The sequence below is a fragment of the Mesoplodon mirus genome (genome assembly GCF_964341445.2).
Source record: "Mesoplodon mirus genome assembly, chromosome: 11".
Lineage (NCBI taxonomy): Eukaryota > Metazoa > Chordata > Mammalia > Artiodactyla > Ziphiidae > Mesoplodon > Mesoplodon mirus.
Genome location: NC_138987.1, coordinates 37532423 through 37546732, shown reverse-complemented (window position 1 = coordinate 37546732; position 14310 = coordinate 37532423). Strand labels below are relative to the sequence as shown.

The following is a 14310-nucleotide window of genomic DNA, read 5'->3' as shown; positions in this document are numbered from 1 at the left end:
GAGTCAGTCTCACTAAACTATACTGCTCAAGCTGTTCAAAGGTGCTTTTCTTTTCAACTAAGACATACCCTCAGGATGAGTACTGAGAAGGCCTGAAAAGAACTGTGTTCTTAAAACAAGTGGAAAAGCCACTTGTGGCCTCCAGATGCTCTCTTTGCTTTATATGACTGGATTCCTTTTCAAGAACTATGCACCCTTTGACTAAAGTGGATGTAAAAGAAGCACAGTTGCCCCACTTCACTATCATGTACAGTGTCTAAATTCAGGACAACTGAACACACACCAACACACCCAGGCTCTTATGTCAAGTTTCATCTGTAACAGAAGACACGATTCAGAAGGTGAAGACTGGAAACCCAGGGGTAATGGCACCATCATTAGTCATCAAGGGAGGCTTCCTCCTTGCCTGGAACCTCAGAGAAGCATGCTCTAATAGGATACGGGATGGTGGAGAATCTGCCCTTCTTTTATGTCATATGGAAGAAAGTTTATTTTGAATTTAAAAGTCAGTTCTCAGGCAAATCATTTTTAAGTACAGTTGGTAGAACTTGAGGATCTGTAAATTAATTCCCTTACAACTATACAGGATCAAGGAGTCCTTGAACTCTCTGCTCTTCTCTGGATGTGGCCTCCCCAGGGGGGCAGTGGGCACCTCACAGAGCACAGAGAGCAGGGCCATTTGTCCAGGGTCACTTTGTCACCTGGGAGTATGGATTTCAAGTCTCCCCAGACTCTTGTCTTTGAGTTTGCAGAGAACAGTATGGTCTTTACTGAAAGAAAATCTAAATGTTGTCAGTCTGAGAAGAAACACGCTGTGGGGTGTGGTACCTTTTTAATTTTTTAATTTTATTTTTAAATCACTGTTGCCTCACTGATTGGACTCTGCTTACAACATGTTCCCCAGTTCTGAAAGAGCTACGATTTGCCTGCCAACAAATTCTTGATGAATGTCAAAGGTATAACTTTACTTGTGCTAATTCTATTTAAATCAGACGAGATACTAATATCAGAAGAATTTTATCAGTTTGCCTTACAATTTTAATATCAGTTCCCCATTTTTTCAAGAGAAGGTAAGTTTATCTGGAGAGCTAAACGCCTCAACTTGTACATAATTTATTAGATTATAACCTCAGACGTGTGTAGCAGTCACAGCAGGTACAAACATTTAACTGGCTTGAAAAAAATTCCCGGTGGTAGGAGAGCTGATTGCCACTCACAAGTAATAAAAGACTGCTTTGGACCCAGAGAAGGTGGAGGCCTGTCTCTGTTATTTACTGTGTGGTGAGCTTCAGGAAACCACTGAGACTCTAGGATATCAATAACTCAGATATCTCACCTGAAAGAGAGGGATACAAGTATTCACCTACCCTGCACAGCTGTTGTGAAAACAGCGTAATGTAGGTCCAACCCCCAGGCTGAGAACATGACTGGCAGGTATTTTTCAACAGGCAGTTTTCATTACTTCACAGCTTACCAGAACCGTATCCAGGTATTGGCCCTTTGGTTTGAAGGTCTGGGAGCCCCACATTTAGAGCGTTGGGGACCATGTTGTCCAGATGCGGCTTGGGCCCAACGGGATGAGACGGCGAATGTTTCATGCTGGGCTGCCTCTGCTGCTGCTGCTGCTGCTGCAGGGCACTCACCATTCGAGCCAGCTGGAGGCGAGCAGGCGCAAGGGAAAACGGACACGTGAGAAGCCAACACCCTGAACCTCACGGGGAAAGGCGGCATTTGAGCCGTGTTTGCCATCGAAGAGGTTAAGCAGAGATGCATTCCTCCCGTGGAGCACCAGGGGGACCCTCCAGTGCCACGTACCTGCTGCTCCTGCTGCTGGCGCACGGCTTGAGAAAGCTTCCTCTGGTTCTGTAACAACTGCTGCTGCTGCTGCTGCTGCAGGAGCAGCTGACACGCCTACAAAGCAGGGCAGAAAGAGAGGACGAAAGTTTCCTGAGACTGACTTACTGGGAAAACTGAAAGGGCCTGTGAATGAATCAAGTGCCCACGAGGGAAGCACCACCGAGTTCCCAGTCCACGGGTCACAGTTACCTGCAGTTGAGCTGATATATCAACCCTTAAGCACACGCAACAGTTTGCATGAAATGAAGCAAATAAAAGCTAAAGAGAAAAAAAAAAAGAAAAAAAAAAAACAAGTAACCTTTTTAGCTATAGGAGGAAAATCTGCTACTTACCAACTGAAACTGGGGAATTTGTGGAAGCTGGCTCAGCATGGCAATTTGTTGAGGAGATAACTGGGGCCCCACATTGAAAAGACCTGGATTCAGGCCACTGTTGGGAAACTGCTTGAGCATTGAGGCAGAAACCTAGCCAAAAGAAGGAACTTTCAGAATTTATCAAAATAAAATAGTTTTTTCCTGTGAAATGAATCTTATTAGAGCTAAAGCAAGCACTGCCAATTTTTTCCTTGAAAAATGTTTATGAAAAATATTAAACGACTGGGAGAAATACACCAAGGTGTTAACAATGGTTGTCTTTGAGTGGTGAAATTACAGGAGCTTTTTAATTCTCTTTTTAGACTTTCCAGTTTTTCTACAATAAAAATTATGAATTTTACAATCTAGAAAACATCAAGAAAAAAAATTAATGATAACATAACTTTTGTCTGAGAAGTTAATTACTGGAAATGTGCTATAAAAACATCCACTGAACCCACTGAATGAGTAAGTGCCGTGGAGAACAAACTTACTCCCTCTTCCATGAGTGGTAAATAGCATTCTGGTCAAAAGCTTAGTTCTAGAGGCAGACTGTGTGGACCTGCCATTTCTAAGGTATAGGACTCAGAGCAAGTGACTTACTTAACCTTTCTAAGCCTCACTTTTCTTATCTCCAAAATGGTTGTTTGAGGATTTTACGAGTTAGTCCATGTCAAATGCTTAGAAATGCACTCCGTACATGTTCATATTATTTCACAGGATGGTTCTTCAGATGTCCAGACAATGATTACAGCTCCCCTGCATCTCATCTCCAGGCTACATATGATCAGTTCTCTCACCTGTATCTCATTCAATTTCTCAACGCAGAGCCCAGGACAGAAAAGCCATTTCCTAAAGTTGTCTAATACTGGGTAGACCTGGCCATCACTAACCATTCTTCTAAAAGCCATGCTTTTAACAGTTCCTAAGATCTCAACTTCTCTTATGATCATATCATATCTCCTAACTCACACATTAAGCCTACTGTCAATTAAAATCTACAATATTAAAATTGCAGATGGGGCATTAGATTAAAACTACATGGGGCGTTTTACTCCCCCATGTAATTTTTAAGCAGCTGGGTTTAAAATTTTTATTAATTTATGTTTTGATCCTTAGGACTTTACATTTATCTTTATATGCATGGCATATAGCAGATGCTCAATAAACACCTATTAGATGAATGAACCTCTCATATTTTAACTTACTAACATTCACCCCACCAAGTTATTTTCTACCTATTATTTCACTTATTCCCAGTTTGAGTTTCCCCATCTGGTGACTGATGGGAATGTTGAACTTGACAGAGCTGAAGATAAATCTAGTCACGTGCCATTAAAAACGTCCTTCCAACCTGCAACTGGTCTAAGTCCAGGAATAGTCAATCATTTCTAATCAACACAACTGTTTTAGCTTGTCAAATGACCTGTCAAAATAGAGATACAACAACTTTATTGTTCCTATAATCCAAATTTTTTTTACCAATCAGTGAAGAAAACGAGTTAAGTTCAAATATGTTAGCAAACTACGATTCTCGATTCGTAGTACAGGTGCTCAGAAACCATGTTTTTGATAATCTCGTCTAGAATCTTGCTTGGAATTGGCATCAAGTTCATCAGTCTTTAAGCCACTTTCCTTGTTCTTTCAAAATTTAAAAAAAAAAAAAATTCCCCCATTCTCCTTACTTCATTGTAGGGGAGAGGTGCTTCCTTCCCATTGCTGACCTGAGGCTCCACACAGAGGGGCATCTACCTTTATCATAACACTCTGGGCCTCTTTCCCTTACATCCTGGCAGCAAGCCCACAAGGAGGAGTGCCCTATTCCAGTTACTAGGGGGTAAGTTTGGAATTCAGTATTAGGAAGCTCACATTCTCCAGTATCAGCCTTCTCGGTAGTAAAGGGGATGTTTAGGCCCCTGGAAGCCTTCCTCTTTTTGTCTTAAAAATTCAGGATTTGGGCAGGAAAGAGGGGTTGCCATTATTAAACCCTCCTCCTTGAAGACCCCAAGCATTCTTCAAAGATCACAGTCAGGGCTCTGCAATTCTTTCCACAAATTCTTTCTCTGCTGTAGGATTTAATGCATCTTAAACCCTTTTGGTTGAACACCCTTACTCTTAACAGAGAAGACAAAAGCAGTAAAAATTTTCTTTCCACTTAATCAGTCAGCATTATATGAAGAGTCAAAGCTATGATTCCTTTCCCAGTCACCACATTGCACCAAACCAAGCTCTAAGACACTTCTGACCTGCCTACTTTTTTACAAGCCTCAACTTATTTTGTGTTTTAATCTCCCAGCGTGACTCTCACACATTCACCCTTGCTTGCATACCCTAACTTTCCATCTTTTAAAAATGACCCTATAAATCGCGAGTCATCAGAAAGCTTTCATCAGCAGGCCATGGGGTCTTCCCATGTTACCTTTCTTTAGCATCACAGTCAAGGTTAAATTCTTCAGCTTCCTAATACTTTTGAGTCACTGTCTCTGCTACATTCTCAAGAATATCTGCCTATCTTTTCTTTGACAGTTTCTAGTCTAAAAACATCTAAGTTCAAGTTTCCTATACTTGGCTCACCAACTCGTTTTCTTCCAAGATCTCAGGCACTTGCACTTAAACTATCAATTCTCTCATTTTGGAAAGTATTTTGATTTAAAGTAATAGTTTTCCCAGCTGCTTCCTCTCTACTCTCTACGAGATGCTGAGTGTTGCCAACCAATTAAAAAACTTGTTTGACGCTACTATATAAAAAACAGATAAACAACAAGGACCTACTGTATAGCATGGGGAACTATATTCAATATCTTGTAATAACCTATAATGGAAAAGAATCTGAGAAAGAACAGATATATATAACCGAACCACTTTGCTGTACACCTGAAACTAACACAACATTGTAAATCGACTATACTTCAATTAAAAAAAAAAGATAAACTGACTTAAAAAAACAAAACAAAACAAAAACCCACCTTATTTGATTTTCTATTTTAACAGACCCCTAGCAGATACGAGCTCAGAGCAGCACACCATTACTGTGCACTTCACCTCTGCACGAGTTTTATGGCCAGCACGAGGGACACACCTTCCACAACTCCTCAAATAATAATTCTTCTTCATCTCTCCTTTGAATTCACCCAAATGGTCACCAGTGTGGCTTAACTTATTGTCTCTGATATAATGGTTCTAACCTCACTGTATTAAAAGATTTTTTTCTTTTTTTTGTTTGCGGGGGGCGGGGGGTGGGAGCGGTCGGGGACAGGGAAGGAGGCTACGAGTGGAGATATGTCCTACCCTATCACACCAAATCCCAACCAGAGTCTTAGACCATACCTCAGTGACTCATGAAATCATATTTCTTACCTTCACAGTGTGAATCTTAAATTCATTTGGTTTAGCAACTATACCAGGTTGAACTGTGTCCCCCACCCCCCCCAAATGCATGCCCAACTGTGATCTGAGAAATGTGACCTTATTCAAAAGTAGGATCTTTGTAGGGCTTCCCTGGTGGCGCGGTGGTTGAGAGTCTGCCTGCCGATGCAGGGGGCACAGGTTCGTGCCCCCGTCTGGGAAGATCCCACATGCCGCGGAGCGGCTGGGCCCCTGAGCCATGGCCGCTGAGCCTGCGCGTCCGGAGACTGTGCCCCGCGAGGGGAGAGGCCACAGCAGTGAGAGGCCCACGTACCGCAAAAAAAAAAAAAAAAAAAAAAAGGATCTTTGTAGACATAATCAAGTTTCAGATGAGGACACAATGGGTTACAGTGGGCCCTAATCCAATGACTGGTGTCCTTAGAAGAAGAGAAAGTCCAGAGACACACAGGGAAGGATGCCACATGAATATGGAGGTGGTGATGGTTCCTTTACACGTCAAGGAACACCAAGCTCTGCCAGCAGCCACCAGAAACTAGGAGAGAGGCACGGAGCAGACTCTCCTCTGGAGACTGCAGTAGGAACCCAACCCTGATGACACCTTGCTATTGGACGTCTAGCCTCCAGAACTTGTAAGAGAATAAATGTCTGTTGTTTTAAGCTACCCAGTTTGTGGTCATTTGCTGTGGTAGTTTCTAGAAAAGAAACGAATACAATAACTCTGTTTGCAGGCCTGTGCCATCTGGTATGTTAACTACTAGCCTCATGTGGCTATTGAGCAGCTGAAACATGGCTAACCTAAGTGGAGATGTGGGGTTTTTTTTTTTTGGCCGCAGCGCATGGCATGCAGAATCTTAGTTCTCCAACCAGGGATCGAACCCATGCCCCCTGCAGTGGAAGCGTGGAGTCCCAACCACTGGACTGCCAGGGAAGTCCTGAGATGTGTTTTAAGTGTAAAATACACACCAGATTTCAAAGACTTGGTATTAAAAAAAGGAAAGTAAAAATTTTAATATAATTTAAAAACACTGAGTAAAGGTTGAAATGATAATAATTTAGATATATTGGTTTAAAGAATATATATTATTAAATTAACTTTACCAGTTTCTTTTTATCTTTTAAAAGGGGCTACTAAAAACTTTAAATTCCATTATGGGGCTTGTGTGACATTTCTACTGGACAGTGCTGATCCAGGCTGTCTGTACTGATCAGCATGTTTCTAACTTCCTTTCCAAAGCTTTCATCTATGATTCATGGGAAATCTCCTTTGCTTATTTTCTTTCCCAACCTACTGGCCTCCAAAATAAAGAGCCATTGTCTGAACTGTCATTTCTCCTCCCTTGTTTCAGTTTTATTTATTTTTTAATTTAATTTATTTATTTTTGGCTGCATTGGGTCTTCATTGCTGTGCACGGCTTCTCATTGCAGTGGCTTCTCCTGTTGCGGAGCACGGGCTCTAGGCGTGCAGGCTTCAGTAGTTGTGGCTCACAGGCTTCCGTAGTTGTGGCTCGCGGGCTCTAGAGCGCAGGGTCAGTAGTTGTGGTGCGCGGGCTTAGTTGCTCCACAGCATGTGGGATCTTCCCGGACCAGGGCTCGAACCCGTGTCCCCTGCATTGGCAAGCGGATGCTTAACCACTGCGCCACCAGGGAAGCCCTCTTTCAGGTTTTTAAATTTTATTTATTTATTTATTTATTTTTGGCTGCGTTGGGTCTTCGTTGCTGTGCGTGGACTTTCTCTAGTTGCGGTGGGCGGGGGCTACTCTTCGTTGCAGTGCGCAGGCTTCTCATTGTCGTGGCTTCTCTTGTTGCAGAGCACGGGCTCTAGGGGCGCAGGAGGCTTCAGTAGTTGTGGCACGTGGGCTCAGTAGTTGTGGCTTGCGGGCTCTAGAGCTCAGGCTCAGTAGTTGTGGCGCACGGGCTTAGTCGCTCCGCGGCATGTGGGATCTTCTCCGGCCAGGGCTTGAACCTGTGTCCCCTGCATTGGCAGGCGGATTCTTAACCACTGTGCCACCAGGGAAGCCCCCTCTTTCAGTTTTAAAAGACCTACTGGACAAATCAGCTGGTCTCCTGATTACCATTTTTCTTCAGTCTTGAGAATGTACGTTACCCCTTGCCACGAGCCCATGATCCCACCACCTTCCTTACTATTCCTGCTACTCAAAACTAGCTAAAGAAACCACCATTCAAAGTAAAACATGCCCATGACGCAGCAGTACGCTAGAGAAATTCATCCTACGAGACAAATAGAGGAATATTCACAGCAGCACTGCTCATAATAGCAAAAATCTGGAAACAACCCAAATGTCTATCGATAGTAGGGAAGAATAGGTAAATGAATGATGGTATATTCATATAGAAGAATACAATATGAACCACAACTGCCTAAATCAACATGGGAAAATCTTACAAGCATTATCAAGTAAAAAAGTCAGAGAAGGCTACATACTGTATGATTTCATTACATAAAGTTCAAAAAAGGGAACATGAAACATATTATTTACAGATAGAAAGATACAGAAGGACCTTAAAGGAAAGAAATGCTAACACAAGGTATTTTTACACATTAATTTAAATGTCAGCATCTCATATGTTCTATAAATTGACAGTTATAAAGACTATCAAGGTTGTACTTTGAGGACTTCCTACCTAGCACTGCTCAACTTCTCCCTTCTTCAGATTCACATGTACTGTCCTCTTCCAGTGAATACAAAAGGACCAGACAGATGCTTCACTGGGCTCCTGGCAAATGACTATTCATACCTGGGTTGCAGAGTAATTAAAGTGCAGGCTTGCACATTCCCATGGCAGGGAATTAATTATTCTGGCTTAAAATCCTTTCAATCTCCAGCTGGGCTGGAGAAAGTAAAGCTCTAGTTGGGAGTCAATATGGCATTTAATGAAGCGTTACAAGTGCAAAATGACAGCAATTTAAAAGCAAGACAGACTTCCCTGGTGGCACAGTGGATAAGAATCCTCCTACCAATGCAGGGGACACGGGTTTGATCCCTGGTCCGGGAAGATCTACATGCTGCACAGCAACTAAGCCTGTGCACCACAACTACTGAAGCCTGTGCATCTAGAGCCCATGCTCCACAACAAGAGAAGCCACTGCAATGAGAAGCCCACGCACCGCAACGAAGAGTAGCCCCTGCTCGCCGCAACTAGAGAAAGCCTGTGCGCAGCAATGAAGACCCAATGCAGCCAAAAATAAATAAAAGTAAAAAAAAAAAAAAAAAAGGTCTCTTTATTAAAAAATAAATAAAAATAAAAGCAAGACAAATACCTCTAGCATATGTTACTTTCTGAACATTTGAGTAACAGGAAGAAAAAGGCAAGGTAGAAAAAACCCATGGTATGGAACATTTGTAACAAATCTTAAAGATGAGTTTCAATATCTTCTTCCTATGTTTACATTAATTATTGACTGTCCCTAAAAAGCGGTTAAAATGGATGTAAAATTTGGTAATATTCATCAAGAATTTTATAAATTTATTTATTTATTTTTGGCTGCATTGGGTCTTTGTTGCTGTGCATGGGCTTTTTCTAGTTGCGGCGAGCGGGGGCTACTCTTCATTGAGGTGCATGAGCTTCTCATCACAGTGGCTTCTCTTGTGGCGGAGCACGAGCTCAAGGCACATGGGCTCAGTAGTGGTGGCGCACAGGCTTAGTTGCTCCGCGGTATGTGGGATCTTCCCGGACCAGGACTTGAACTCGTGTCCCTTGCATTGGCAGGCTGATTCTCAACCACTGTGCCACCAGAGAAGTCGCTCGTTAAGAATTTTAAATGTTCAGGGATTTCCCTGGTGGCGCAGTGGTTAAGAATCCACCTGCCAATGCAGGGGACACAGATTCGAGCCCTGGTCCAGGAAGATCCCACATGCCGCGGAGCAACTAAGCCTGTGCACCACAACTACTGAGCCTGCACTCTAGAGCCCGCGAGCCATAACTACTGAGCCTGTGTGCCACAACTACTGAAGCCCACGCGCCTAGAGCCCGTGCTCCGCAACAAGAGAAGCCACCGCAATGAGAAGCCCATGCACGGCAGAAAGAGTAGGCCCCGCTCACCGCAACTAGAGAAAGTCCACACACAGCAACAAAAACCCAACGCAGCCAATAAATAAATAAATAAATTTATAAAAATAAAATAAAAGTCTGGGGAATGGATTTAAAAAAGAAAAATAAGAATTTTAAATGTTCATGTGCTTTGACCCAGAAATTTCATTCTGGGCAACTAAATTTAGAAATAATGTGGGCAAAGATCTATGTATAAAGGATTTCTCTACAGCGTTACTTATGACAGTGAAAAATTAGAAACAATATCCAATAATTGGGAAAGGGAAATCAAATCAAGTCTACCTGATGGAACATTTTGCCTTCCTCATTAAGAATGATCAACTTGAAGACTATATTAGTAACCAGAAAATATTATGACCCAACGTTAATGAAAATAGCAGGCTGTTGTGACCATGAATGCAGTTATGTGAAAAGCATGCCTGTATACGAACAAAGTCTGGATAGGGGATTATGTAAAAATAATTCTTGTCATTGCATCCAGTGGGGTGGGAGGGTAGTTTGGGGAAGAATTTCTTTCTGGGACTTCCCTGGTGGTCCAGCGATTAAGACTCCGTGCTCCCAATGCAGGGGGTCTGGGTTCAATCCCTGGTGGGAGAGATAGATCCCGCATGCATGCCGCAACTAAGAGCTCACATATGCAACAAATATCCCGCATGCCGCAACTAAAGACCTGGCACAGCCAAATAAAAATAAATAATTTTTTTTAAAAGAAAGAATTTTTTTCTGCACAGTCCAAACTTTCAGTGCAGTTATTATATTCTCTTTACTTGAAAAAAAAAGTTTTTTTAAACCTACCCAACTGCTTTGTTTTTTAAAATATGTAAATGTCAGGAAAAAATTGAACATTCCATTGTTTAATATTTTGCCCTTATTATGCATTAAATAAATGTTAACCATGTTTTGCTAAATAAACACATTTCAAAAGTGTAGGAGAACACAAGTACTCTTCTTTTCCAAGTAGAGCAGATACTTTGGTCATAAAGAGATTTGCAGCCCCTAAGTCTCTCAGACTAAGTTCACTGTGCTTTCCTAACAATTCCACTTTCTAGATCATTCTGAAATGCATCTTCCTGTGACTTGACATATACTTACTGAACTTAAAATACATGCCCTGCACAGTTGTTGATGTTCAGGATGCAGCAACGAACAGAGCAGCCACAGATCCTGCCGCTGTGAAGCTTATTACCCTCCTGGGGGTGGGGTGGGGGTGAGTAACGGTGGTGGTGGTGTACTATACACAGCCTGGGACAGCCTCCCTGATAAGGTGGGACTGAAGCAGAGCTCTGAAGGAAATAAAGACGGAGCCATGTGCCAATCTGGGAGAAGAGCATTCTGGGAGTATGTTCCGTGCACTGGGGCCAGTTGGCTGGAGAGGTCTGGATGAACAGGAGAGCGGCAAGTGTGGGGGGCAGGGAGGTCACCAAGAGCCCCGAAGACCACAGTGAAGAGCTGGCTTTGTATTCTCAGTGAGAGAGGGAGCCAGGAGAGGGGTCCCGGTAAAGCAGTAACATGATTTACCTTAACCTTCTGTGACGACAGAAATGTTCCACATCTGTACTGTCCATACAGTAGGTGCTAACCTGGTGTGGCTATTTAAATTCATTAAAACCAAAATTCAGTTCTTCCATTCCACAAGTCACATTTCAAGTGCTCATGTGGCTAATGGCTCCACTGGACAGTGCGGTTTTAGAGGATCAGTGTGAACTCGGGGCAGAAAACAAGACTCGAGGGAGCAAGTATGGGATGAAGCGGGGGGACCAGTCAGGAGACCATGGTCACAGCAGGAAATGGTCGGACGCTGGATGAAGTTTTTTTTTTTTTTTTTTTTTTTTTTGCTGTACGCGGGCCTCTCACTGCTGTGGCCTCTCCCGTTGCAGAGCACAGGCTCCGGACACACAGGCTCCGCGGCCATGGCTCGCGGGCCTAGCCGCTCCGCGGCATGTGGGATCTTCCGGGATCGGGGCACGAACCCGTGTCCCCTGCATCGGCAGGCGGACTCTCAACCACTGCGCCACCAGGGAAGCCCATGGATGAAGTTTTGAAGGGAGGATTTGTTGCTGGATTGGTTGGGCGCTGTGAGGACTCACAACCAGCTCTGGCCTGAGCACCTGCAGGATGAGAGTGCCAGGTACTTGGAGGAAGAGGATGTTTTGAGGGGAGGGTGGGATGAAGCAGGAAGTTCTGTTTTGGGCGTGTTCACTTCAGATGCCTATAAGGCATCCTACTAAAGATGGCCAGAAGTCTTTGGGGTTCAGAAGAGAGATCTGGGCTGAAGTCACAGTTCTGGAACTGTCAGTATTTTAAAGTCATTCCACTGGGTGAAATCACCTAAAAGTGGATGTAAGTGGTGAGAAGAGGTTCAGATATTGAGGCTGGGGTACTCTGATGTTTAAACACTGGGGAAGTGAGGAAGAACTTGTAAAGCAGAAAGACAAGAAAAGGCAGGTGGAGAACCAATATAGAAGATGTCTGAAAGCCAAATGAATTGTTTCAAAAAAGAGGGAGTGATCCACTGTGTCAAATGCTGATACATGAGTAAAAACTGGAGAATAGATCACTGTATTCCACAACACAAAGATCACCAGTGACTTTCACAAGGAGGTCTTAATTCCCACTGCCACTATCTTTTTTTAATTTAATGCTGTGTTTCATTCATTCATTCATTTATTTGCAACAGGTCTTAGTTGTGGCAGGTGGGCTCCTTAGTTGTGGCTTGTGGGCTCCTTAGTTGTGGCATGCAAATTCTTAGTTGCAGCATGCATGTGGGATCTAGTTCCCTGACCAGGGATCAAACCCAGGCCCCCTGCTTTGGAAGTATGGAGTCTTAACCACTGAGCCACCAGGGAAGTCCCTCCGACTGCCACTATCTTATCTGGACTCCTGCACTAGCTTCGTAACTGATCTCCTTTGCTCTAGTGATTCTGTCATTCAAACATGTCCTCTATATCACGGTGGTATTTTTCCAAAACTTAAATGTTCCTATACTGCCACTCAGCTGAGAAATCTTGCCTAATACTATATTATCTTTAGCAGGAGCAGCCAAACTCTAGGGAGCACATAAAAATCCCCTGGGGGTGATGAGGCCCCAACACCCAAGACTCTGTGTCTCAGCAGATTGAGGAAGACCCAGAAACTGTATTTTTAAGTAGCAGCCAAGATAATGTTACAAACCATGGTGACCAAAGGACAAAGTCCAAACTACTTAGCAAGGCAAACAAAACCGTTCCAAATTTGGTCCCAAACTTCCTGACTAGCTTCTTCCTATTGCATTCTAGACAGCATACCTACACTTCCACAAGCTCAAACCAACTACTCACACTAACTGCATTTCCCCAAACGTGCCGTGTCCTTCCAGATATTACTGCCCCCTGCGCAAGCTGCTCCTGCCTCCTGGAAGGCACCTTCCATCTGGCTGTGCCCAGCGAACTCTGACTCGTTCTTCAAGACCCAGCTTAAATGTCACTGCTAGTGTGAGGTCCCACCCAGCTCCCCAAACTCTGTTAAGCTTTTCCATGCAGCACACTATCTACCGACTACTCTGCCATCACCGCCACAACTCCAGGAGGCAGCGATGGGAGAGGCAGCGTTTTCTTCAACCATGCACTGCCAACACACAACCTGGAACACTGCAGACGTTCGATAACCACGGACGGCCGTTGGCCTGATGGCAAGGCACGTTGGCAAGTGCTCCAAAAGGCAAGACACTGCCACTGTAAAGTGCTGGGGAAGTCAGGAACAGCTCTGTCTACCTGGGACTTGAAGGATGAGTGGAACTCAGAGAAAGGGAAGGGGAAGAAGAGAGACCCAAAGAGGACTCCAGACAGGACCGTGAAGATGTGAAAATGGGGGCGGGGGCACGATCAACATTCCTTCCTCTACCAAGACGGACAGACTCAACGTCCAAAGCAGGATATGAAATCTATAGATTATGGTTTCAAATAAACATTTTAAGCTCTGTCTAACAAGATGTATCAAAAAACAAACAACAAAACCTGACCCTTCACAACCTGTTGGCTGGATCTAGTAAGTACCCCACCCCCTCTTATACGATGGGACAGACTCAAAGCTCTTGACCTTGATTCACACACTGAATCTTTACTTGGGCTTATCAGCTTTTACTTTGCTCCTCAGACCTGTTTCCCACAAAGGTGTACAAGACGCAGTATGTGGTAGACTGGCACAAATCTCTCACCTATACCCCTGAACAACTCGTCCAATCTCCTGCTAACAGAGGGTCCTAAAGGGTTCCCATGGTACCCAAAGGACCGTGTCCTACACTGCTCTGTGAATAAGTCTCTGCCACTTCATTAGATCTTTAACCCCCCCCCAGAACACGCAGTCAGTGTTTTAGTATGTTATCTCCTCAAAACTCTTCCGAATAACCTAGAACCTGGCAATTACCCTGCGAATCCTTGAGGGCAACCAACTTCTGAATGTTGACACATCAGAATTTACACAGTAGTTTTAATTATACACAATTTAAAAATCAATATAGTCCTGGGAAAATATACAGGAGATCTAAAAGGAATATAATCATAATGCTTTTCATGTAAGAACATCTACTTTGCACGATACAATAAGAAAAACAAATGAGATTTGCCATCTTGTTCTAAAAATCTTGATCCCTGGCATCTGGATTTTTCCCATTTTAGATGGGTAACTG

General features: G+C 43.5%; 1 protein-coding gene across 4 annotated transcripts in view; it reads right to left on the bottom strand.

The window, feature by feature from the left end:
• TNRC6B (trinucleotide repeat containing adaptor 6B) overlaps positions 1–14310 on the bottom strand; it is a 257905-nt gene that overhangs the window by 25726 nt on the left and 217869 nt on the right. For all 4 annotated transcript variants that reach the window (XM_082636370.1, XM_082636372.1, XM_082636373.1 and 1 more), the window contains 3 exons: positions 2190–2321; positions 1816–1911; positions 1475–1655 (listed from right to left, as the gene is read on the bottom strand). In XM_082636370.1, the coding sequence (XP_082492496.1) occupies positions 1475–1655; positions 1816–1911; positions 2190–2321 (409 nt within the window). The remainder of the gene's footprint in view (positions 1–1474; positions 1656–1815; positions 1912–2189; positions 2322–14310) is intronic.